At 33.9% G+C, this 25,732-nt stretch overlaps 1 protein-coding gene and 1 long non-coding RNA gene across 4 annotated transcripts in view; both read left to right on the top strand.

Moving 5' to 3' along the window:
* The window catches only part of miple1 (midkine and pleiotrophin 1), a 46,967-nt gene extending 33,613 nt beyond the window's left edge, over positions 1–13,354 (top strand). The window contains exons 3-5 of one of the 2 annotated variants that reach the window (XM_069042496.1): positions 7,821–7,958; positions 12,092–12,244; positions 12,705–13,354. In XM_069042496.1, coding sequence (XP_068898597.1) covers positions 7,821–7,958; positions 12,092–12,244; positions 12,705–12,727 — 314 coding nt within the window. In that variant the 3' untranslated portion in view covers positions 12,728–13,354. Of the gene's footprint in view, positions 1–7,820; positions 7,959–12,091; positions 12,251–12,704 lie in introns of both variants that reach the window. The other variant, XM_069042488.1, reaches the window with a different exon arrangement.
* Positions 13,355–21,342: 7,988 nt separating this feature from the next.
* LOC138133148 (uncharacterized) lies at positions 21,343–24,834 on the top strand. Of its 2 annotated transcripts, XR_011160260.1 has the most exons (4): positions 21,343–21,357; positions 21,407–21,706; positions 21,843–24,531; positions 24,585–24,834. It is a non-coding gene; the product is annotated as an uncharacterized lncRNA (long non-coding RNA). The 2 variants fall into 2 exon arrangements; XR_011160261.1 differs by lacking the exons at positions 21,343–21,357; positions 21,407–21,706 and having other exon boundaries at positions 24,248–24,262; positions 24,363–24,531.
* Positions 24,835–25,732: the final 898 nt, after the last annotated feature.

Genomic DNA, 25,732 nt, shown 5'->3' with positions numbered 1-25,732 from the left:
TGTTAATTATTATTAATTATAATTAATTATTACAATATGTACGTGTAATTGTAAAATATTTGTACAATATAAGCAAAACAAAAATATATACAGGGTCGTTAAAAAGTATGGATATAGCTAAATATTTTCAGAACGGTTTAGCAGAGCTCTTTGAAATTTGGCGCATAATTAGAAGTGTTTGAATTCTATCTTCTGAGATTTTCAATTTTCTAATGGCATTTGTTTTGAAGATACAAGGTTAACTTGATTTCTTTTTTAAATTGCACGGGGATCAAATTTATCATTTTTGAAGAGTATTTTTTTGTGAATTTACTGATGCCACACATGTCCACCTTTATTTTTATTAAAAGGTAAAAAAAAATCAAAAATTTCATTGTAATTTTGAGTGATTCTTTGCAGAAGTTTGTTCAAGGTATTCGTTATTGCCAGGAAATAAATGGAAATCATTTTGAACATCTTTTGTAGCGTACAAATTATGTATTTTGCCTTTAACCTTTTTATTATTTTTTTTTTATTAAAATGTATTCTGCTTCAGTTAAATGTCTAATTTTTACACTTTATTGACATTTATTTATTTTTGGACAAAATACAGGCGACAAAGAACTAGCAATAGATTTAGACAACATTTTTAAGACTAATTCAATTAATTCGATATTTTTTACAATGTTTCGATTAAAATAAGATATGCATGTTTTAATCACTGAATTCACAAAAAAAATACCTCTTTTCAAAAATATGAAATTAAAAAAAAATCTAGTTAGCCTTGTACCTTCAAAATAAAAGATGTTAGAAAATTGAAAAAAATCTCAGATGATATCGTGCCATCCATTGAATTTGTTATTAAAGTTGGTGCTGGAACTGTCAAGGCATGTCTAGTTTTGAACTGTCGCGACAAACGTCACATTTAATGACAATTGTAAAACAGAAAATGGCGAATTAAGGATTCGAGGGATTAAGAGAAAAATTACAATGGTAATGTTTATTTTATGTTACAACATATGCTGAAAATGTTCACCATTTTGTTCTAAGCACAAACGGGCCCTTCATTTAACTCCACTGATAGCATTTTGTAACATGATTTACTATACCGGGATATCAAAAATCATCTTGGTGAAAGGTGGTCTTGGATTGTAACACGTCCGTCTCAACTTGTTTCGTGTCACGGTTTCTTTAGAACGAACGATTGGTCTACCAGCACCTTTTTTATGAGTCACAGAGCTAGTTTCGCGAAACACACCAACACAATTTGTAAGGGATGCATAAAAGTCCTTCGGCATTACTGCAAAGTGTGGGGAAAAATAAAAAATAAAACTGTTTGAAATTAAACTTATTTTATTAAAAAGTCGCCAGTAATACCTTAGGTATCTGGTTCTATCAACCTATCTACAGGGTGTTTATAAATGGCTGTGATCGCGGTTTGCCATGAAATTAGATTCATACAAATGGTAACCAGTACTATAATAAATTTGAGGTTAAGTGTAATCTGACAACAAATGCTGTATTTGTAATATTTTTTATTCTATAAGCATTTCGACTGACCATCAACACCTCGGCACCGCATTAGCACTCTGAAACGTGGGGTTGATAGCCTCGATTTAAATGTGGACTGCAATCATGAGCACGATTAATATTAGTATTTTTACATATGGTGTTAATTTGCCTTTATAAGATCAGAAACGATTTCCGAGAACTCAAAAATTATTCCTACAAGAGAAAAACAACCGCAAAGATAAATTTTGGCTGCAGCTGGCACACATATCGCTCACAAGCTGCAATTGTGGCACAACTAAAAAAAACTATTTTTGAGTTACTACAAGTTTCAACATGGCAAAAAGCCTTGTCTGTAGCATTAAGTAGCACTGGCACATCTGTTAATTCAATATTGGATCGGCAAATGGCAGAAGTCGTTGTATTATCTTTCAAATTTGTTGACAATTGCTTAGAAAGGTTATGTTTGTAATCAACGTAATAAGTGAAAGAAATTAAAAACTGTCAAATTGACAGGAGCATAAAATAACCGCAAACTAACCAACAATAAATAAACGTGCCTTTTTTTGTTTTTTGTATTTCTGTCGTTTCAATAGAGATACATAACAAGTTTTTTGAGAAAATGACAAAATTTTACTTCAAAAATTTAATTTAATTTTTAATTTGTATACAGGGTGTTTTCGAAGTTGAGGCGTTCCTTTTAACATGTGATAGTATGCGTTGTTCTAAAGAATTTTAGCCAAAATCACCTTAGTAAAATGTGTACGGCAATGAAGATACATTAAGTTAATTTTTTTGAAATTTTTGAAACCGGTCCTGCTCAAATTTGCGCTGATTTGTTAGAAATTGGAATTGACAAAAAAAAAAATCAAATGAGAATGGACGTTAATCAAAACTACTGTCAGAGTTGTCATCTAATTAGTCGAAATGGCTTTATTATTAGGAAAATAATGAGCTCACAGATATGTTGCAAATGCATGGGTAATGTTATCACGTTATCAGAATGCATCTGCAGCGTCCAGAGAGTATTGCAAAGCGATTTCTGGAAAGACACCATTCTGGGCTAGGTTAGTTATTAATCTAGTACAGCGGAGAAATGGACAGAATCGGACTCAAAATTTTAGAAAACAATAAAAATATGCAATCAATTATCTCCGTTAATACAAACATTTTACTAAGAAGATTTAGGCTAAAATTCTTAAGAATAAACTCGTGTTACAAGGAACGCGTCAACTTCGAGAACACCCTGTATACAGGCTGTCCCAGAGTTGCGAAAAAGCTCCATAACTTGTTTGTTATTAAAGATATCAACTTTTTCTTTTTTCTAGATGATAGATACGCTTCTACTGCACATTCGGAAAATATTGCGGTATATACACAGTGTGTCTCAATATTGTAAAAACACTAAAGTTATGTTTTTTTAAACGGAACCTACCCAGTTTGATTTTATTTTTGAATTCTATGCTAAATTATTAATCAAATTTATACAGGTCGTTTTTATTTATCTGCCATCGTTTTTGATCAGTGGCGCTTTTTTTTTACCAGAATTTCGAATTGCTGGGGTCCCTTCGAAAATTCGTACCTCCCTGTATATATACCGCAATATTTTCCGAATATGCAGTAGAAGCGTAGCTATCATCTAGAAAAAAGAAAAAGTTGATATCTTGAATATCAAACAAGTTATCGAGCTTTTTCGCAACTCTGGGACACCTGTATGTATTTTTTTTTTTGTATGGGATTATTTAAAATTTAATAGACCAAACAATTTAGAAGATTTACTGCAGAGAATTTGCGCTAAAATGGAACAAATAAACCCTGATATTATTGAGCGCAGTGTGCAAAGTATCGGTGAGTGCCAAATGGTTGGCGGGGTACAATTTCAACATTTGCATTAAATTTTATTGTTAACCTAAGATGTTTGTTTTTGTATGAGGTCAATTAAAATTTTTACATTAAAAATTGAATTAAATTTTTGAAGTAAAATTTGTCATTTTCTCAAAAAGATTGTTATAAAAAATCTTGATTCCTACCCTACTCTTTGTGCATTTCATGACTACCACACCCGAGCCGAAGCCATTAGCTTTAAGACAATAATAAATCCAGGGATGGTATAAATTATTTTTGCATAAACATTTTTAACAAACTTCCTACAAAAATAACAAAAACCATTAATGAAAAGATGCTGTTGTGTAAAATCAAATAGATATCTGATAGAAAAATCATTTTACTTGTTTGAAGAGTTTTTAGAGAATAAATTCACTGATTTTAGCACTGATTGTTATGTAAGGTATCAATTTTTTTCATTCATCGTTTGGGTAGGTACAATTACGGCCACGGAATTTTGGCCGTCACTTGTCATTCCATTGAGTTGAGATGTAAAGTGAGCCTTAAGTATTCGTAACCTGACTTTCTGCTATTACAAAACTTGTCATTTTGACTGACTTACCTACAAGAAAACCCGCTTCATCATTTCGTGCAATCTTGGAACAGGAATATTATCTGAACATCCGTATCTCTATCCAGAATTTTCTAATCAAATTAAATTAGACAACATTTAAATTTGAATTGAATGTCGGAACAGTCATGGGTATTGTGTACTTTAGCTACTTGTGGAATTTTCGCGTTTTTTCTGGCCAGACACCTTTAAGGCGTCCTCCTACATCGTTTCCCACCACTCAAACTTTGTGCAAATGCCCTTGTTTTTCTCTCTTGTTGTGTTTCAAGGTCGCGTCAAGGTCGCATCAATGTCTAGTATAACTAAAGGGCAAGGAAAATTCATTTGCACAAGGTTTGAGTGGTGGGAAACGATGTAGGAGGACGCCCTGAGGTTGTCCAGCCAGAAAAAACGCGGAAATTCCACAAGTAGGTAAAGTAAACAATGACCCAGTCATGTCATATTTCTGACAGGAACAAATATAAAACTGAGTCAGTTTATTCAACATGATAAAAATAAATCACAGCCATCCCTTATCCACATTCATCGTGAATCTATTATAACACTATCATGAATTTTGTTCCAAACTTAATGTTCACACTGTATACTGGGTGCCCCAAAATTCGCGGAACAACTTAGCAGTACGTTGTTAAGTAGTCATTATTAAATATCAGGTAAAAATGTTTTAAAAAATCAATCTTTTTTGTTGAAGATGTGGACCTATTTCTTACACTAAATATGGCAACGTTTAAAAACATTCTATGTATCCCAATTGTCTGCAAATATTTCATTTTTGTTGTATCCATGGAAATGAGAGAGAAAAATCAAAGCCATGTTGCCGTCCGTTATTTGAGGTAAAACGGACATAAAATTACTATACAGGGTGTTAGGGAATGGTCTCGCAAGAATGTCAGGGTGAGTTTCTGAGGGAAAATATGGTCGAAAACCTTAATACCATTTTTCCCAACATGAATGGTTTTCTCAAAGATAAAAATTTAAAATGGTGCCCCACTGTTTGGGAGCTCTTGCACCATTTTATTGTTGTAATAATTAAATAAATAGTTAAAGTTCTGAAATGAAAGTTAATTGCTTAGCAACTAAAAGACAACAATGCCTTTGTCAGATTTTATCGGGTACCTATTGTCACAATGACGTTTCGGTGTTGAATACTTCCCTTGGATAATATCTCATTAAAAACTACCAGGATTGCACTTTTTTAAGGTGAAAATCAATAATTCATTCGAAATATTTATCTAGATTCACTGCAACCTTGAAGTAAGTCCTATTTTATTACTGCAATAAACTGAAATTATTTCTGCAGCTTTATTTGTGATACCACATCTCGATCAACCTCTAAAGGGATTTGAAATCGAGCATTAACCACCTAATACTACTAATAAGATTCGTTAATTTTGGTGTAACTTTATTTATTTGTATTTGTATTGAAAAAAAATCATAATAAATGTTCAAAATGTCCTCCGTTTGTCCAAATACAAGCATTAACATACCGTCGGACAGCAGCAGTAAGCCTTTCCGCTATATTCCCATACACAAAATACATATCTGCATACTCCTCGATAGAATATTAGGGCATTGTAAACGATTGTAGTCTTCGCAGGTGACGGAAAAAAGATAGATCAAATTAAAATGTAAACTTTGACAGTAGTAAATTTCAAATCGTTACCAAGCAATCATTTATAAGTCGAAATTTATAAGATTTTTTTTCGTGCACAAAGCAATATTTCAGCAGTCCCAAAAAAGCAGGGAACCTTTTTTATTTTCACAAAACGGTTTAATTTATCCAAAAACCGTATAAAGGTTTTCGACCACATTTTCCCTGATAAACTCACCCTGAAATTCTTGGGAGACCATTCCCTAACACCCTGTACAGTGCATTTTTTTTAACTGTTGCCATAGGGAATTGCATGGTAAAACTTATACCCCCTGTTAACTTTTGTTCTGATCAAAATATTCAAACCATTTTGTTCCAAAAATGGTTTGAATATTGGAAGTTGGAAGATTTTTTAAACTATCGGACAGACTACAATTCAATGTCCTAAATTGTCGAAAAAGTTGTGAAAAAAATATTTGTACCACGCCGGAATAATAGTGCGTCGAGCGGCCGCCAGAATAGCGTCCTTGTCGGCTCAACCACCAACTGCCTATCCCCACTTTTGATTTTTGTCGTTCATTTAAAAAATAAATAGCGAGATCTTCTCGTGGCTATGATTAAATTTCTTTATAAAAAAAAAAAACAAAACGTAATAACGTTAACGCACAAATAATTCAATAAATTAACAGAAATTATCAAAGGAATTGTTCAAAATGTTTTTCTTCGACTATTTTGTAAATGTCGCACTGTAATGGAATTTGGTCAGGTGCTGGTTGAGCCGACAGAGACGCTATTCTGGCGACCGCTCGACGTACTATTATTCCGGTCCACTGTAAAATATTTTTTTCACAACTTTTTCGACAGTTTAAGATATGGAATTGTAATCTATCCGATAGTTTAAAAAATCTTCCAACTTTGTTCCAAAAATGGTTCGAATATTTTCATCAGAACAAAAGTTAACAGGGGGTATAAGTTTTACCATGCAATTCCCTATGGCAACAGTTAAAAAAAATGCACTGTATATTTGGAAATGCTGGAAGTAACGAAAAAAATAATTGCAAACCTGATCACAATCGTTCAGAATTATTATGCTACTGGCTAGTAAAAGATAAATAGTCAAAATCTTTTTTAATATTTAAAATAAATGAGATCAAAGCTGCATCTTTTGAGCCCCCATATCTTCAAATTTAAGAGGTATAGAATTTTTTTAACATGAGTTGACATTGCCCCATTGAGTTGTTCCGCGAATTTTGGGGCACCCAGTATAAAAGTCACTTTCGAGTGGTGTCACTTATTGCAGTTGTTGATTTCAGTTTATCGTGAAAATGATAATTTTAGATAATTAACATATTTTGGGATACGAATGTCTATACTCCATTCTTTATCTTGGTGAGTGGACTTTGGGAAATTTTCAGCCGTCAAGTTGAATTTAGGGATCTTTGAAAGTTCCAATGGAAAAGTGCGTTGGTAGATGTTGAAAAATATTCAAATATTACAATAATGTACTTACAGAGACGCCGCAAACTCTTTCTATTTATTATTTTCCGGGTTAAATTGCTCATCATTCGTACGCACCGAGACGACCGAGACATAACCTCAAACGTGTCATCTTCATATCGCATCGTTTTCTAAAATTTTAATAACTTGCTTGGAAATTTCAAAATGTTCTAGGCCGGCCACACACTTTCCGGTCAAATTTAGTCCGGTTTATGGTTTAAGAATCCGGTTAATTTCTCACACCCAAACTTCTGGGCAATATTGCCCAGCACGGGACGGGAATAATGTTCGGTCGACGGTCGGATTGAACGACGACGGACGCCGATAATTTTCATATCGAGAACGGTTAAATTTAAGAATCGATGTGTACGGCTTATATATTTACATTTCGCGACATAAGATCGTGAGATTTGGACATGAACGCTTGACGAAGATTCTGAATCTGAATGACAGCGATGACAGTTAATATTTGATTTACACGACACACAAATTTGGTGGAAAAAGTAAAACTTACAAAGCTACCCATGGCTTGCTTGATCGCATCGACCACTCACCAAGATAAAGAATGGAGTATAGAATAAATACCTCATTATAGCTTCCTTGTTTAAAATGCATTCAAAGGACTATTGTGAAAAAATCTTATACAAATAGAAACATATTTGTTTATTTACTCATTATCACGTCCGTATAAAACTATACCTTCATTATGTATAATAATTTATAAAGTAGTAAGTAATTAACATTTAGTAATCGGTCTTGCTCTTATCTGTTGTTTTATGCTGGTTTCAGAGGAATGCAGATATGGAAAAGGAGCGTGGTCGGAATGCGACTCAAAGACCAACATGCGTTCGCGAACGTTGACATTAAAGAAGGGTAACCAGACAACGTGCGAATCTACGAAAACCATTCAGAAGAAATGCAAGAAAGGTAATTACGCCTTTTAGACGAATAATATACCATCTCCGGTATGTCGCTTTGAATCGTCCGTCGCTCAGTTCGTGCTGTGAATGTGAGACTTCTTATGTCGTTTATTTACGGTTCCACTTTTATACAGAACCGTACCCAGTTGACAAGTTGAATTTGCTTTTATTTTTGTATACTAACCAAGACAGAAGCACATTTTATTGGGTTTCTTCTATTTTGCTACAAAAGAAAAAATACGATTTATCATGTCGGATCTTTTAAATGTTGAAGTTTAGTAATGAGTATTGTAAATGCAAAACTTTATCTATAATTTGTTTCAAAATCAAAAATCCACCACCTGTTGAATTATGTTGTCAGAAAAAAGAAATCCCTAGAATAAGTTTAATTTTTTTTGGATTGGCCCAAGCTCCCGCCAAAATTAGACATTGAACTATTGAGTTTTTTACGTAACACAAAATAATTATTATGTACAAAAAGGTGGTAGCTACCATATCATAACTTTTGAGTGATATAATAAAATGAGAATAAAAAAACACGATGAATTACGACCTAAACGACTGTCAACAGTTTTCTTTCATAACTCCACTTTTTTCTGACACTTGCAACACACTAAAAGCAAAAGTTGGCGACGTTGTCGGTTGTATTTTCGAGATAAAATGCAGCGTTGGTGGATTTTTGATTCTGAAACAGATTATACTTTGGTGTCACAACGAGCATTTTGTGACACCGAAAACAGTTTCACAAAGATCAATTTTATAGCATCGTTTCTAGTGATTATTGAATGTGGGGTTGGTATTGATAGTAAATTTCAGTGTTAAATAATATGATGTCATTTGAACTTGAATCCATGTTTTGGATCAAAATAAACTATTAAGGGGGTAACAACATTTGGGAGACAATTTGGAATTTTATTTTCAATGAAATGACATTGCTTCGTCAATACCAACCCAATTCCATTAAAATAAAAGTCACTAGATAATTATTTTATATAAAAAAAAAATAAATTAATGAAGCCATAGTAGTTAGAAAAAATTGGGATGGAGCCGAGTCGAAGACCCGGCCTAGTAACTTACCCGACATCAATTTAAACCAATCTGAATTGATCCGAGATACCTACCTAATTTTCTGTTAAAATTTTTACCAATTATTACCGCCGAACTATAAACACGTAAATAACTTTATAAGCCGCCATATTGGAAATTCTCGCAAATAGTACATATCATTTCCAACATAAAAACACATGCCCTTCCAACTGGTAATGTCAAATTTTCATGTTACCTCATTATTTTTTTGAGCAACCCCCACCCTCTTCCACCCCTCGTAGTCGGATTGGCACCAAACTCTATTTGGTGATTACTATTACAGAGTTAATTCCAATGGCAAGATCCGAGATTATTTTGTTAAAAGTTTCAGCAGTTATCGCCGTCGATCTATGAAGACGTAAATAACCTTATAAGTCCGCCATATTGGAAATATCCGCAAATGGTAAACATCGTTTCCGACATAAAAACAGATGCCCTTTCAAACGGTAAAGTCAAATTTCCATGTTCCCTTATTATTTTTTCTACCTACCCCCACCCTCTTCCACCCCCCGTGGTCCGATTGACACCAAAAGCTTTTCAACTCGAGAGACCATGGGTAAGTTTGTACTGGTCAATTTTGAAAGCAATCGGTCAAAGCGTTTTTGAGTAATCGTGGGAGAACGAAAAGTGGGACAGACAGACGCACAGACAGACGCACAGACAGACATCATTCTAAAAACTTCATTAACGTATTCAGGGGACCTCAAAACGTAAAGATCTGATGAAATTAGCAATTCGAAATTTTGGACCGATCACAATAACTTACCTTCCTTTGGTCGGATAAGTTAAAAATAGCATGTTACACTCGTTTCACTAAAATTAGTATATCAAATAGAGTAGCCTCCATCCTGGTTCCTAGGGGCGTTTTTCGATGATAATTGGCTGCACTTTTATTGTCAAAATTATCATTATCTGCGTTTATCGTTTCAACAAAAAAAAAAAACGTTACACATTAATTTTTCAGTCCACGTAATCATTCTGTTAATTCCATTATAAACAATCTACGTGTGTTATAAATTAAAAAATAATTCTTATTTCAGAACATCAATAACCATTCGTGTAAAAAATTCATATTGTCTGTTAGAATTTCGAGGATGCAGAATAGTTATTTACATACGTGTTTTTTAATATTCATGAAAAAATTAATTACGCTCGAGCACAAGGTTTGTCCAAGCGCATTTATCGTTGCCTGGTAGAGCAAAGTGTAGTTAATCACAAAAATTGCCGAGATTTATAGCATAGCAATAATAAAGAAAATCGATAGGCAGGTGCGCGACTAAAGTCTGCTGTCGAGGAAGATACAGAAGATCAAAGAAATATTTACAGGGAAGAAGTACCTATAAGTTTTTCTCTTTTCCGCCAACGTTAAATTCTCGTTACTGAATATCGCAGATTTTATTTCATTATAGGTAACATCCGGAACCGCGCATCCTTGTTAAGAAACCTATTCTGCCGCAACTTCATAACATGGAGCCTTGCTGCCTGCATTACGGAAAATTGCTTTTATATTAAACATGAACACGTTACACATAGTATAATGGCAATTCATTAAAAACGGGGGGCCACATGTGAAAATGCTTATAAGATTATCCGAATTAAACCGTACTTAAGGGAATTGAAATTCGTTTCGTACTAAATCTTGCGACGTGATTGAATTTATAAGTAACCTAGTCGTCCAATTGACGGGTTTTTATCGCAAAATTCTTTGTGGTAAATAAGGTAGTCGAACTATTTAAAATGAAAGTTCGTAAAATGAAACGTATCCGTTTCAAAATCGAGCGAAATTTAATTAACGAGAAGTATTTAAAAGAGTTTGGATTGGAAGGTTTGGAAAATCTATCTTTGACAACACTTGTCTGTCTACAGCATCCTAAAATAAAACTTAACGAGTTTGCTGAGATCGTAGAGAGAGTATTGTTTACATTCATTTTCTGTAGATTATGAAAGTGTCTTACGAATATATCTATAAGTACTAAACAATTTGATTATAACAGTAAGTACAGTTGCGGAATTAAAATTTCGGGCACCATTGTTAATGTCATAATATAAACTCTAAAACAACCTTTACGTTAATAACCTTATTTTTTACTCTTGTCGTGTTTTTATCTTTTTGGCATTCAAAAATTGTCATTTGTGGCATAATAACGGGTAGGCAATATCAAAGCGATGATTTAATTACACTCAGTGCAACTAACTGAAATCTCAAAAATTCAAAATTGATTGGGTGACTGACACAGAAAGGTTTAATTTTTGAATGTCAGTCATGATGACAGTAGAAAATGTTACAGAGATTTTGTTGAAGCGACAGAAAAATAGTGTCCGAAATTTTAATTCCGCAACTGTACATGAATACTGTTAAAAATGAACATAAAGAAAATAATAACATGCGATGCACCTAAATAAAACACGACATTTATTATTTTTTGTTCAACAGACTGTCTTCAAAATCATGGTAAAACAAAATCGAAAAATTAAAAAATTATGATGCTAAATAATAGATATATAAAAATGTCTATAAACGATAATAGCAGTTTATTTAAGGAGTTTGTGTGTAAATTGGGCCTTTTTGGCATGAGTAGGCCAGTTTACCCAAAAACGATTTGAATACGTTTTTTTGTTCGACGAGCCCCTTAAAGGCTCAAAATCGCTTAAAATTTTTAAAATTAGCTTGACGTTTCGTTTTGACGTGTTATGACATTTATCAAAATCCGTTCACACAGGAGAAAATTCTCAAATTCTGACAGTGTCGAACAAAAAAGCTAAATTAATCCATAAAAGATATTGCTTCATTTGGTTCATCTAAATTCATATCGATTTATTTATTTAAATAGGTATACACTTAATTCTTAAAAATAGATGTACACTTAATTTTTAAAAGCTTGTCAAAACATAATGATTTATACACTTTTTGTGGAGTATTCTGCAACATAAAACTAGTATATTTGAGGGCTAAAAAATTGCCTCTCCGTACCTTTTACTTCCCTAAGTCCTATAAATCTTCTTCTTCCCCTAAATTGCCTCGGTAATAATATTTAAGTGTTAAATCTTTTTCAGCATGTCGATACGAAAAAGGAACCTGGGGAGACTGTAATGCTCAAAGTTTGATGACGCGAAACGACAAGTTGAAGCCTAACAGCGACGCGAGTTGTGAACAGAACAGGCAAATCACAAAAAAATGTAAACCTAAAAGCGCCAAACCAACGAAAGGTAAAGGTAACAGTATCGACCATCTTCAACTCCATCTTATTTAGTTTCAGATTTGCGTTTAGTTCGCGCGCTTTTATTCCCGCTCATACATTATTCACATTATTTGGAAAACTTTTTGATGCTATTTATGTATTTTCCATGTTGTTTCAAACCACATGATTGATGATTCTGGCGGATAGACTGCAGACACGTGCGATTTATACAGAGCATCACATCAACCTGTTTCAAACTGAATTCAAATTAACAAATTTAAATCCAGGGAGATGAGAAATGGGGTCTGAGATTCGTCGAAATATGTGTCGAGTATTATTCAGCACCCACACAGCTTTTAAACGTACCTACGTATTCATCCTCGTTTATTCATTTTGTCACAAAAAGACTCACAATTCTCAGTATAATGTCATTGTCCGTTTCCTCTGAGACTACATAATTAATTAATTACTTCATTTTGTTTTTCCAGCTACTCGTCGCAACAGGCAGTAGAAGAGTGTGAAGAATTTAGGATAAAATCATTTTCGATATAATACCATCTAAGTAATTCGTTCATCTCAATAATTATAGTTCTCCCTTTTCCTCTAGTTATGGGTGTAGATTATGGTATATCAGACATATGTGTAATCCAGAACGGCCGTTGTATAGGGACTTAGTTAATAAATTAACTTAATGTAAATGGGTTGCTCTGATTTAGCTTCCCGGTTGTTTCTTGTGACTGAAGCTAATATCACCTAATAGTCTACACCCATAAAGACCACTCTTTACCATTAACCCTATACGGCCCACTGCCAACGAAATCACAAAACTGATCCTTCTCGTCCCTTCAACTGACCACCCTCATTACATAAACAATGCAAATACCACCGCAGGCTAAACTACGGAGGAATTTACGTTAATTCCAAATGTATAGATGTTCGTTGTAGGGTTGTACAATAGTATAATCATCGAAACTATGTGTGTAATAATAATTGATTTTAATATAATATTTTCAATTATTGTTTTCGGTATGTAATATTTTTTACTTAACTATAAATGTGGGTGTGGACTTAATCTAACATAATATTATATCATTGTATTTGACACATTCAGACAAAGAAAATAAAATGTTTAACATTATGACAACTTGTTTTTATTTTAAACTTATATCATATTTTCATTTTAAAAATACATTCGTAATTATAATCCTTAGAAATTTTCTCCTAACTAGCTGAAAATTGGTGTATATTTTCATTTTGTAATTATAAATAATATGTTAACAGTAAGTTTCCTTTACTCCGTAAAATATTACAGCACATAAGCACTGCCAAAAATATGTTTTTAATAAAGTCTTTCAAAAAGTACATACCTAAGTACATAACATTTTTGGTTTACAATACAACAATTTCCGATAATAATGCGAAATCTGGAAAAGTGCCCCGAATGCTTGCAGCGTTTCCACATTGAATAGCAAGGGAAATCCTCTCGAAAAGGAATTTCTTTGATTTTGAATCGCCTGATTCCGCAATAAGTCGCTCTCCGATGACGTTAATAAAATCAATGTCATCTTTGCACCAAGGGCCTAAAGTTTCAAAGGCTAAACCTTTAAATATGTAATTTGACGAAATAATTGAACTATATTTGCTATGTTTGCGTTTGCAAGCCATTTCAGCGCGGCAAAACCTGAAACTTCAGAAGTTTTCAAAACGTAACTGTCTGCAAGTGTATCTACAATAATACCTAACGTCCCAAACTAAAGGTTGACCTTTAATCCATGGTACTAAAGTCTTCCCATCTGGGCGTTTTCCTTCATCCCGAGACAGTCCGTTTGTTTCTAAAGTTGAATTAACATGAATAGAAGTCAAAAACCGGTTGATAATAGAATTAATTTCATTTTGTCTGGAAAATCTACCACCGCTTTTTGAACAACTTAGACCGTGGATACCAATTTCGTCAACTTTCGCATTGCATTTGCAAATAATTATGAGGTGTATAAAGATTATAACCCAATCTTAAACCAATACAAATTTGGAAGGAAGTGTTATCTAAAAGACTATCAATATTAGGAGAAGGTTTTCCATGTAACCAAAATCCTGATTCTCTACATTGCAAAGCCTTAAAACGAGCCAAGTCTCTAGGTGAATTAAAGATTAAGTCATTGGCAATTATTCGTTTGATATTCATATTGCTCCAATTCTTCTTAAATTGTGGAATTGTTGGTCTTTCGTTGTTCTCATTTTCTACATCCCAGACTGTTAAGGCTTCATCATAATGGTGAATATTAAGCTCATTATCCTTTGAGTTTAGTAATAAAGAAACAAGCTTTTTAACCCCATTAATTGAAGATAGGAAAGCAGGGAGCAGTAAAGCAGTAAAGGGGACTGACACCATTGTAAATCAGTTAAACGTAAATTAAGTATTTTCTCTAAAGAAGAATCAACTGAATTAACATAATTAGAAAATTTCCAAAATGGAGTTGTTCTTAATAAAAAATTAAATTTTGGTATGAAAAGACAATTCTTGATTAAAGTAGGTATAAGCCACGTGTCGGCTAAGGAGTTCAGCTTTGTCTTAAAGATTTTCAACTATACATAATTATATGTAGTTTTTTTGACAGTGTTTTTGAAACCTTGATCAAAGATTGGACAGCCTAAAAGAGATAAAGCTTCTCGGTCACAAATTTTAATACCTGGTGCTAAATTTTGAAATTCCTTAATGACTTTGTGTTTGTGTCTCCGGAACAGCAAAAGATCTCGCATTTGTTAAAGTTTAATTAAAGGACGATTTCCCGGGATAAATTGATAACTTTCTTAAAGTCTGATAAAACTACTTCTGGGTAATCAGCCAAGGTTCTGTATTGTTGGTTGCCTATGACACGTGGGCGACCTCCTCTACAGACTTGAGCAAGATCAGCTCAAGATGGTGAAGGCACAATAAACGTTATATTGAAATATAAGACAACAGTTTTATTTACAAAATTACATAACGTAACATGGTGGCAGCGGTGAAAGTTTAAAAGAAAAAACAGTGGTGAGAAAAAAATGGCAGTTGAAGAAGTCGTTCCAGGGGCAGCGTTAAATTTAAGTTTAAACGTGAGTCCACCCGAAAAATTTTGCTTCATGAGGCCTGAAAGTTGGACACAATGGAAGAAACGTTTCGAACGATATCGTGTCTGGTTTATCAAATCGTACCGACGACGAGAAAATAAACGTGTTATTATATTTAATGGGAGAAGAGAGTGATTAAATATTATTGCAATTTGCAGAAGAAGAAGGGCGTTTGATAAGTACTTCATCCCAAACAAAAACGTTATTTTCGAGAGATACAAGTTTAACTCAAGAACAGAGAGAGAGGGAGAGTCCGTGGATAGTTTTGTAACAGCTTTGCATGGGTTAGCTGAATATTGCGAGTACGGAGCTCTAAAAGAAGAACTAATCCGCGACAGAATTGTAGTGGGAATGTCCGACACAAAAACTAGTGAAACAATTCAATTGAGAGGCGAAGTGCAGCTGGCCGAGGTGGTGATGATGGCAAGAAGAGCTTAAAACCAGCAGAAGCAAAATCAGGTGTTACGACAGGAGAACAAAACGATTGCTGCTGTGTCTAGCAACAAATGGTCAACCAGCAAGCAACAATCAAACTCCAAGGTCAATGCCAAGCCTTCTACATCCAATTCCAATGTTGAATGCAGTTACTGTGGAAGACGCATGCATGAAAGAGACAAATGTCCGGCGAAAGAAGCAAAGTGTCATTTATGCGGAAAAAAGGGTCACTACAGCAGAGTATGCAGGAAAAAGAAGGAGGTCAAGTCCATCACTGTAGAAAGCAGCAATGGAAATGAAGCAAACGAGCTATTTTTGGGTTCCATTTGGAAAGGTGGAATAAATAAACGGTGGTACGCAAATGTTTTTGTAAAAGAATTAAAGAAATCTGTTCCTTTTCTAGTAAACACTGGAGCTGATATTAACTGTTTGTCGTTAGATTTGCTAAATAATAATCAAAAAGTAGAACAGTGTACAGAAGTTGTATCAGGTCCAGATGGCTCTAAATTAGATTTAGTAGGCAAAATCAATTTAATGCTTAAATTTAAAGAAATTTTGGCGGTATCTGAAGTATGTGTTTAGAAATTTGAAAGTTCCTATATTGGGTAGGACAGGATTATCTCAATTAAAGTTAATCCAATTCAGTCAAGGTCATTTAGTGGGCCACGTGAGTCAGTTAGAAAATCTTAACATTGAGACAATTGCCGTCCAGTATCCAGGAATATTTAATGGTTTAGGCGTTTACAAAGACGAAATTAAGATAAATATTAATTCGGATGCAGAACTATTCGTGCAGTCTGTACCGAGAGTAGTTCCTATTGCGTTAAGAAAACCTTTGCAAAAAGAAATTGACCGGTTACTCAAGCTAGGAGTTATCGTACCCGTTGAGGAACACACCAGTTGGGTTGCGCCTATTGTGGTGGTGCCAAAAGGTAACGATATTAGATTATGCTGTGATTACACTCGGTTAAATAAAAGTGTTTTGAGACCTCATTTTCCAATACCGAAAGTTTAATCTATGTTAGCTAGGTTAAAAGATTCAAAGTTCTTTTCAAAACTCGATGCTAGCTCAGGGTTTTACCAAATCAAGTTAGATAAAGAATCGCAGCGTTTTACAACCTTCATTACGCCTTTCGGGAGATATATGTTTACGCGTTTGCCGTTTGGTATCTCTTGTGCTCCAGAGTTTTTCAGTCAGAAATTCACGAGTATTTTGAGCGATATAAAGGAGAGTGTTGTGATTCACATCGACGATATTCTAGTGCATGCGGCGACTAGAAAGGATCACGATGAAAAATTAAAGGAAGTTTTGAAACGTATTTATGACGCAGGAATGTCTTTGAATCGGGGAAAGTGTCCAACAAATAAGAAAGAAGTTTTACAGATATTGGGAATGATTAATTTTGTAGATAAATTCATCCCACAGAAGTCGCATTTACTAGAACCATTAACGGCTTTACTAAGAAAGGGTGTAGAGTTTGTATGGGAAATCGCCCAACAAAAAGCTTTAGATGAAGCAAAGCATATCTTAACAAAAACACCAAATCTTTCATTTTTTGACTTAGATAAACAGATAATTGTAAGCGCAGATGCAAGTTCCTTTGGTTTGGGAGCTGCGTTGTTTGAGGTAAATTCGGAAGGTGTGCGTGAAGTCGTTGCATTCGCATCACGGACTTTAACAAAAACCGAATCTAGATACGCACAAATCGAGAAAGAGGCTTTAGGTCTTACGTGGGCGTGCGAAAAGTTTAAAGAGTATATAATGGGGTTAAATGTTGTGTTAGAAACGGATCACAAGCCGCTATTAGGTACAAATACTACAAACTAAGAATCTTGACGAATTGACACCGCGTCTACAGAGATTTAGAATTCGCTTAATGCGCTACACATACTCTGTAAAATATACCAAAGGTACTGAATTACTGGTAGCAGACGCTTTATCGCGGAATCCGATAAAATTGCAATCAACAGATGAAGAGTTGGGAGCAGAAATCGAAGTTCCTGTAAATCAAGTTATTAGAGTATTACCGTGTAAAGACAAATATTTATTAAAAATTGCAGAAATGCAAAGTAACGATTCGGTCTGTAGGAAATTGATTGAATATTACCATTTAGGTTGACCGGAGAAGAGTAAATTACCGGATGAACTATTACCGTACTATTAATATCGAAATGATTTTTCGCAGGCTGAAGGGTTTTTGCTAAAAGGCACTAGACTAGTGATTCCATCAAGTTTACAGTTAGAAATAATAAATTTTATACACAATGGACATCAAGGCATTGTTAAATGTAGAGCACGTGCTAATCAATCAGTTTGGTGGTTGGGCTTAGCAACACAAATCAAAAATTTGATACGAAATTGTCATAATTGTGTAGAAGTGAGAGTAAATAAAAAAGAATCTTTCGTAAAAGATGCATTTCCGGACAGACCATGGCAAAAACTTGCGTTAGATCTTTTCGAATGTAAAAATTGGTTTCTTGTCATAACCGATTATTATTCTAGATTCATAGAAATTTTCCAGTTGGATAATGATTTTTCGACTAAGAAGGTAATAAATTCTTTGTTATCAGTGATTGGAAGGTTTGGTATTCCTGATATGGTTTGTACTGACGGGGGGCCACAATTCAGGTGGGAGTTTCAAGAGTTTTTAAAAGAATTTAATATCAATCATAGAGTATCTAGTCCACACTACGCACAATCCAACGGGGCGGTAGAAGCAGCTGTTAAAGTAGCAAAAAATTTAATAAAAAATGATGGTTTGGAAACAAAGCAGTTGCAATTAGCTCTGTTAGCATACAGATCAACTCCTCTTGAATGCGGTTTTTCTCCTTCGGAGCTTTTGCTGGCCAGGAAAATAAAAACTTTTGTGCCTCTTTTGCCTTCAAAATTAAATAAAATAATTGACACAAGTTCAGTTAAAGTGACGCAAAAGAAGGGAAAGGAGAAGCAGGAAAGGAACTATAATAAAAGGCATAGAGTAAAAGATTTAAGTGAACTAGGGGAAAATGACTCGGTATGGGTAACTGATCTAAGACAATATGGTAAAATTGTTAAAAAGACAGATGAACCTCGTTCATATATTGTTAAAACAGATTCAGGGACTTATCGTAGAAATAGATGGCATTTGATTTCAGCGCCTTATGTTCCATATAAAAAAGAATTTAGTTTAATAAATCCTGAAAATATAGAAAATAGTAATAATACAAATGTACCAGCTACTACCTACATCAACAGAACCTGAAATTGTTGACTTACGAGCTGAAAGTTCTATTATAAATGTAGAAAATCCTTTGTAAATGTAGAAAATCGTGATGAAACCACGTCTGTCCAAGAGAGTAACGATAGTGGTTTTGTTCCGAGAAGATCTCAACGAATTACATCTCGACCAGCTTGAATGAGAGATTATAATGTTTAAAAAAAAAAGGAATTATTGTTGGTTGCCTATGACACGTGGGCGACCTCCCCTGCAGACTTGAGCAAGACCAGTTCAAGATGGTGAAGGCACAATAAACGTTATATTGAAATATAACACAACAGTTTTATTTCCAAAATTACATAACGTAACAGGTTCCATCATCTAAATACCAAATATTCAGTTGAGAATCCAAAGATAAAATAATTGGTTGAATGGCAACACTAAAAATCATTGCACCGCAGCGATCTCCTTGCTGGACTCCAACAGAAGAAGGAATTAAATGATTACCGAAAAATAAAGTTGAAGGATTTCTATAGCATTGATAAAGATAAGGGTAAAGAAGTGGCGTATGACATTGGACTTCTTTTAAAATACAATCCCGTTCGACTGAGTTAAAGACTTTTTTGAAATCTAATTTAAGAAGAACTTTGCTACGGTTTTGGTCGTTATTAACAAACGTTCGTGTGGTATGAATTGCTGCTTCGCATCGTAGTTTGGTTGCCACTCCAAGTTGGTGTGGAGATAAATACGAATTTACAATATAACGACTTTGAAAACAGGCTAGCTTTGAGGTCAATCTTCGCAGTTTCTGATAGCGATCGGTCTAATTCGTCCAGCTTTCTTATGAAGTTGACCAGACAATAAAAAATTGCACAGTTTTGTTAAAGCTCTTAGTGCCTGCTGACCTGCTTCACCCGCTGACAAAGATATAATATCTTTCAAGTATTGTGGTCTCAAGTCTCATGCCATCTAAACCTGGTGAAGAACCGGCAGGAAAGGAATTAATAGCTTCTCGAACGTTTTGCTCATTGACTATTAAAGAAATGTCTCCTGATTTGGAAGAGTCCGGGAAAAAAAGTTCGCGAGATGGTGAAGGATGTTTTTTTTTTGAGTTCTTCAGCAACATCTTCATTGAATGAAGCCAATGAGTCATCCGAGGACAATAATTTAATAGCTCCTTTGATGTCAAAATCGGCTACTTTTACTTCCACTTTCTTAGCTAATGATAAATTTGTATGTTTCTTATAACCAGTTCGTATTTGAGGTACTTCAAAATTAGAAAGATTTTCTTTTATATGCTTATTCAACGACTTATCAGATTTCTCTGCTACATTGAAATCTCTATAGGAAAAAACCAAAAGATTCTCAAAAGAAGAGATTGATTTGGTCGAAAAACAATTATTAATAATGGAGCTTAATTTATCTACAGCTAGATGTCTACAAGCTTTTGGTAATCTTCTAATAAATATCTCCTTATCTATTGGAGCCATATGACTGAAACAACTATTATCAAGTATATCGATTAAGAAATTTTCTATAAAAAGGTCCAATACTTTTCTTCATACAATCAATAGTTTTCACAGCTTATAATGTTTAAAGTTTAAACCTAAATATAGTGCAGAACTCCAAGAACAGTGAAGTTATTATAGGAATTTTCTCCGAGGTGAAGGAATTTTGGTAGTTGTAAAGTCGAATTCATTACTATCATTGGTTAGATAAAAAATAAGAGTGGCAGGATTACCTTTTGATTCTTTCTGTTTTACCTAGTTAGCAACTTTGATCTTTGTTCATGGAAACATAAATATTTAGTGGTTAACAGTTGCCGCAATACACCTACGTGCGCTAATTAGATGTTACATTTTATATACGGGCGATCAACAATTACTTAGATATAAGAAGCGGCTATGACTGACAGTGTCAGATTTGTCGTATCTTTGCTAATAAACGTCAAACAACTGTTACTATGAATCAAATTTTAACGCAAAAATGGGTTTTACTTTAGAACAGAAAAGATTCATCTTACTTTCGTAACAGTGTTTTCAATAACGAAGAATAGACATACAGCGCTGTTGCCTGTTTGGCCGAGTTTCAGTAAAATTTTCCAAATTTAAATTGATACAGGTATATGCAACCAGAAATACTTCCGTGCAGTCAGAACATCTGAACGTCTAGATTTGACATACCTATATGCCATTCACGATGTTTTGGCATAAGGGGAGGCTATGATTTCATTTTTTAAAGTTGGATACATGTTTGATTTCTGTCATCTCTGCTGTCACTAAAGTGCCTGACATGCGGACCTATCAAAATGAACGTAACATGTTGCCGAATTTACCGTAATCATAATTAAGCGACATTAAAACGTATTGATGGTGTTTATATTAGACTGCAGAACATATTTTCAGTAAGTTGCAGTGAAGTCAAGTTCTTTTTATGTATAAATTGAATCGTAGGTGAGTACGAGATAAATATGTAGCACGGATAGTGAAGGAAGAAACAACGACCCAATTGAAATGGCACAGGGGTTTTGTAAGACCTATTATAACTTCGCCATAGAGTTGTGAATGAGTGGCTTGAGTCTATTTTGAAATGTACTCCTGAAATTTGCCAACATTTTTGTAGATATTGTAAAGAACTTATTTTGGAAGATTGGACAAAATTAATGGGAAATCTTTCATTTGAAAACGTTCTTCCTTTAATAATAATTTCATTAGGAGAATCTGACTCGGAATTTGATTGGGATTTTCATGCAGGTAATGATGATTCAGAATTTTCTAATGAATTACGGAAGTTGAATAGTTTTGTTGGGTGTGTAAATATTTTGCAGAAAGATTCGAATAACGTAAGGCTTAATAAGTAGGTACAAGATTTTATACAATCTAGTTCTAGGAACGTTTTGGTTAACATGAAAAATTCATTGAGAAGTTACTAATTGGTTGGTTAAGATACTGTATAAATGGGTTATCTAAGTGGTGCATAAATTGACAGGAGTCACTTTGTCTTTCGGTCCCGGCCCTTACTATTCTGTAGTTTGTTCAAGTCAGTTTCCTGTTTTGTTAAATTGGATTAAAAATATGTGAGTATTGTTCTATTGCAAACTAGTAAAACTGACAACAATGCACTAGACAATGACGCAGTTTATAACCTCAAACTTAGAAAAACATAACCTAATTCAACAGACAGCTTTACTGCCAACTTAAATGCACTTTTTCCATGGCCTCCCCTTATGCCAAAACATCGTGAATGGCATATACCTCCAAAACCTCAAAGGCTTCTTTGATCTAATTAATAATTGTTGATTGCACGGTGCTTTTATTTAAAGAATCAATTTATTTTTAATAAAAACAAATTACTTTATATTCCTGCTATTAGGGTTATACTGTATTTAATTTTCCTAAGACTTTTTACGCAGCATTGTGTAAAAAATATTCTCGCAGTACGGGTAAATTGTCACAAAAATGTTCTGTTACCTTTTTCAAAAAGATTACTTTTTTATTTTTAACCCAAAATAACATTTTCAGTATTTAGCCAAATGTTTAAGCTTTATGTACAGTGTGATTGAAAAAGAATGAGGACAATTTGAATTTGGCGCCTAGTGAATAATTTGTCATGTTGGTAACAAGTATTGACAGCAAAAATAAAGCTTGGTATGATCATGGGCGTATCTACTGGGGAATTGCAAATTGGTGACAATTGACAAACGAAATCAAAACAATGGTTTTGAACCTGGTTTGACGGAAACCTATGGATAAATCTTGACAGCGATGCGCTTCTGAAGCAAAACTGCCACACGCAAAAAATGAAACGCACTATAATTTATGGCGCCAAATTCAACTTGTCCTCATCCTTTTCTAATCACACTGTATGGTGGTTTAACATTTTGAAAAAGCGAATTGTCTTAATACAAAAAAATTAAATGTTAAAATTACGACTTTGAGCTCCACTCTCACCTATAAAAAATTTGTCGATCCCCCTTCAGAACTTGCAGAACCAGCTGACTTCGAGTCAAACCCGTTGGAAAGCAAAACCCCCATCGCCGTCATCAGGACCTTGTCGCTTTCGTGACCAAGACCCCCCTGTTTTTGACATTTAAAAAATTGGAACGTAATTTAACAAATTCTGCAACGCAATTGACAAAAGAAGAAAAGCAAAAGAAAAACATTGTATTACCAGTCGATTAATATATTATAAGATCATACAAGAGTTAATAAAAATGAATTTAAGTCGTATTGCCTTGGAATTCAGTAAACAATATAAAATATAATATTAATCAATGTTTTCAAGATCATGACAAGACTAACCGGTATAATTTACAAGGTTATTAAAATTCGTTATTAGTCCAAGACGATTGTAAATAATCTCATGTGTACTTACAATATTTTTTAGAGAACATTGACATATCGCTCAAAAATCACGTTTTGATATACATACATCTGTTTAAAGTTTTCGTTATAGAAGCATCACAGTTAATAACGACTTCTTCTACTATTCGGTAATATAACGTTAAAGTCTGAGATATGCCAGTGTTACTGCTGGAAAGACTAATTTGCCACACTGGAACTTGTAGTAGGTAACTCCCGAATCGTTTTTTTTTTTTTAGTTGTGCCATTATTGTACTCCATTTATTCTTAAAGATATTTTATTATTTATTATTTGTCATGGGTTGTGATTTGAAACCCACCGCACTGAAACCTAAGTTTATTTCCCACCTCGAGATATAGGTAACATGTTGTCTATTTTTTTAAGATCACAAGGTTTAGGAAAAAATCGGTAACTGTTTAATAGGTCTTTATTTAGTAAAAAGAATCAGTCAATATTTATTGCTTTAAAGGATATAACCCCCGTATCCTCCATAAGCGTAAGGAGCAGCATATCCATAGCCATATCCTAACCCACCATACGCTCCATACAGACCACTATAGAATTGTGGGGCAGGTTTAGGGGCGGCAAGAGCGACAGCGAGGACAACCAAAAGTACCAACTGAAAATTTGTCAAACATACTCGTATAGGTCATTGTGATAAAATTTTGTACCTTCAAATAGTTTAACATAGTTTAATTAATTAATTAATATGTGGGCTATACTCGTATAGCAGCGGAAAATTCTGTGACAATTTGATTATGTTTCCACTAATAAGAACACTAATAATAACATGACTAAAATGCTACTTACAAGTTTGAACATTTTTGCGGATTGGCTGAATTACTTGTGTAATGACAGTTGCTCGTTTTATGCTGAACCAATATTGAATGAGGTTTTATATATGGTTTTGGAGATGTGACAATGTATATCCCACCACTAAAGAGAAGGTAAGTTGAAACAATACCAGTCTTATATTTTAAGTATTTAAATACATGTAAATGACATTTTTAAATCAATAAACAAAGTTTAATGCTAATTAAAAAGTAGACCCAATTAGCATTCGGAGGCCTGTTCCGTGATTTCCTGTTCTGAATCGTGAAATTTTACAAGACACACCCCCATTCTGTTCATATAAATATTGCATTAAACCGAAATTAAACCAGTGTTTGCAGCTGACAAACTATCGAAACTTACCTACATAAAAATGTTTAAACTTGTAAGTACAAATATTACTAAACTATAAAGCATTAATTGTTTATTTGTTTACAGTTCGTATTTTTGGCTCTTGTGGCTTTTGCCCTTGCCACTCCTAAAGCTGAACCTCAGTTCTACTCGGGACTGTATGGAGGCTATGCTGGTTTAGGATATTCTTCGTTAGGATATGGCTACGCTGCTCCTTACGCTTATGGCTCTCTAGGATATGGATATTACTAAATTTGATATATAATTGATTAGTGTCTTTATTTCAATTACATGCTACATTTTTTGTGAAATTCAATAAAATGTTTAAATAACACAATCATGTTTTATTGCAATTAAATTAAGATCAACATAAAATGGGACACATTTTTCTCGCTCGTAACTGTTTCTCTAGGAGATCATTTATATTCACATGATTGTGAAATTAAGATATATTGAATAAATCTAAAATTAAATTCGAATTTTTAAGTACGATAAATTGGGAGTTTTTTATTCACCTGCTCTTAAACACTTCATGAATTTTGAAACTTAACAATAATTAATATTTTATCATTGCATCATTACGATTAACAACTTCTGCTAATTTTCGGGACATAGAATGGTAAAAATTCAAGCAGTAATCGTCTTCAATAATTTCCCAGAATGGGAAGTTGGCTTCCCCCAAAGCGCCACAACGGAGTAAAAAAGATGTTCTCTTATTGTCTTGATTAATAAAGCATCTTGCTCTTAATTAGAAATCTCTCTTCGTCCCGCCACAGGAATTCTATTTATTGTTTTTCAATATTTTTAAAAATATTGAAGACGGAATTTTTGGTGATATTGTACCTGAGAGCAATCCGCCTTATGGACCAGCTTTATAAATTATTCGCTATTTGAGTAAATTGCTAATGCGGACCATGATCGTTTTTGATTTTTTTTTTTTGACAAGTGTCAAATTTAAAACATCAGATTTAGAGCCGGTTGTAATCAACTAAAATTTAGGAAAAATCTGCATCAAGACTTGTTCCACTTTATTTTGTTCACAACTGTACTGTAAATATTTAAAATAAATTAATCACAAAGAAGTTTACAATAATAACAAGAATCCGGCAACAGCGCTGCGATGGGACAATCATTTATAATGACCTGGGCCCTATTCCACCAACGACTTTGCAGCTTTATACTATGCACTTTACACTTTGCCAAACAACTTTGCGTTCCAACAACAACAATATATT

The sequence above is a fragment of the Tenebrio molitor genome, chromosome 1 (assembly GCF_963966145.1).
Source record: "Tenebrio molitor chromosome 1, icTenMoli1.1, whole genome shotgun sequence".
Lineage (NCBI taxonomy): Eukaryota > Metazoa > Arthropoda > Insecta > Coleoptera > Tenebrionidae > Tenebrio > Tenebrio molitor.
The sequence above is the reverse complement of the archived record's forward strand: the minus strand, read 5'-3'. Positions and strand labels throughout refer to the sequence as shown.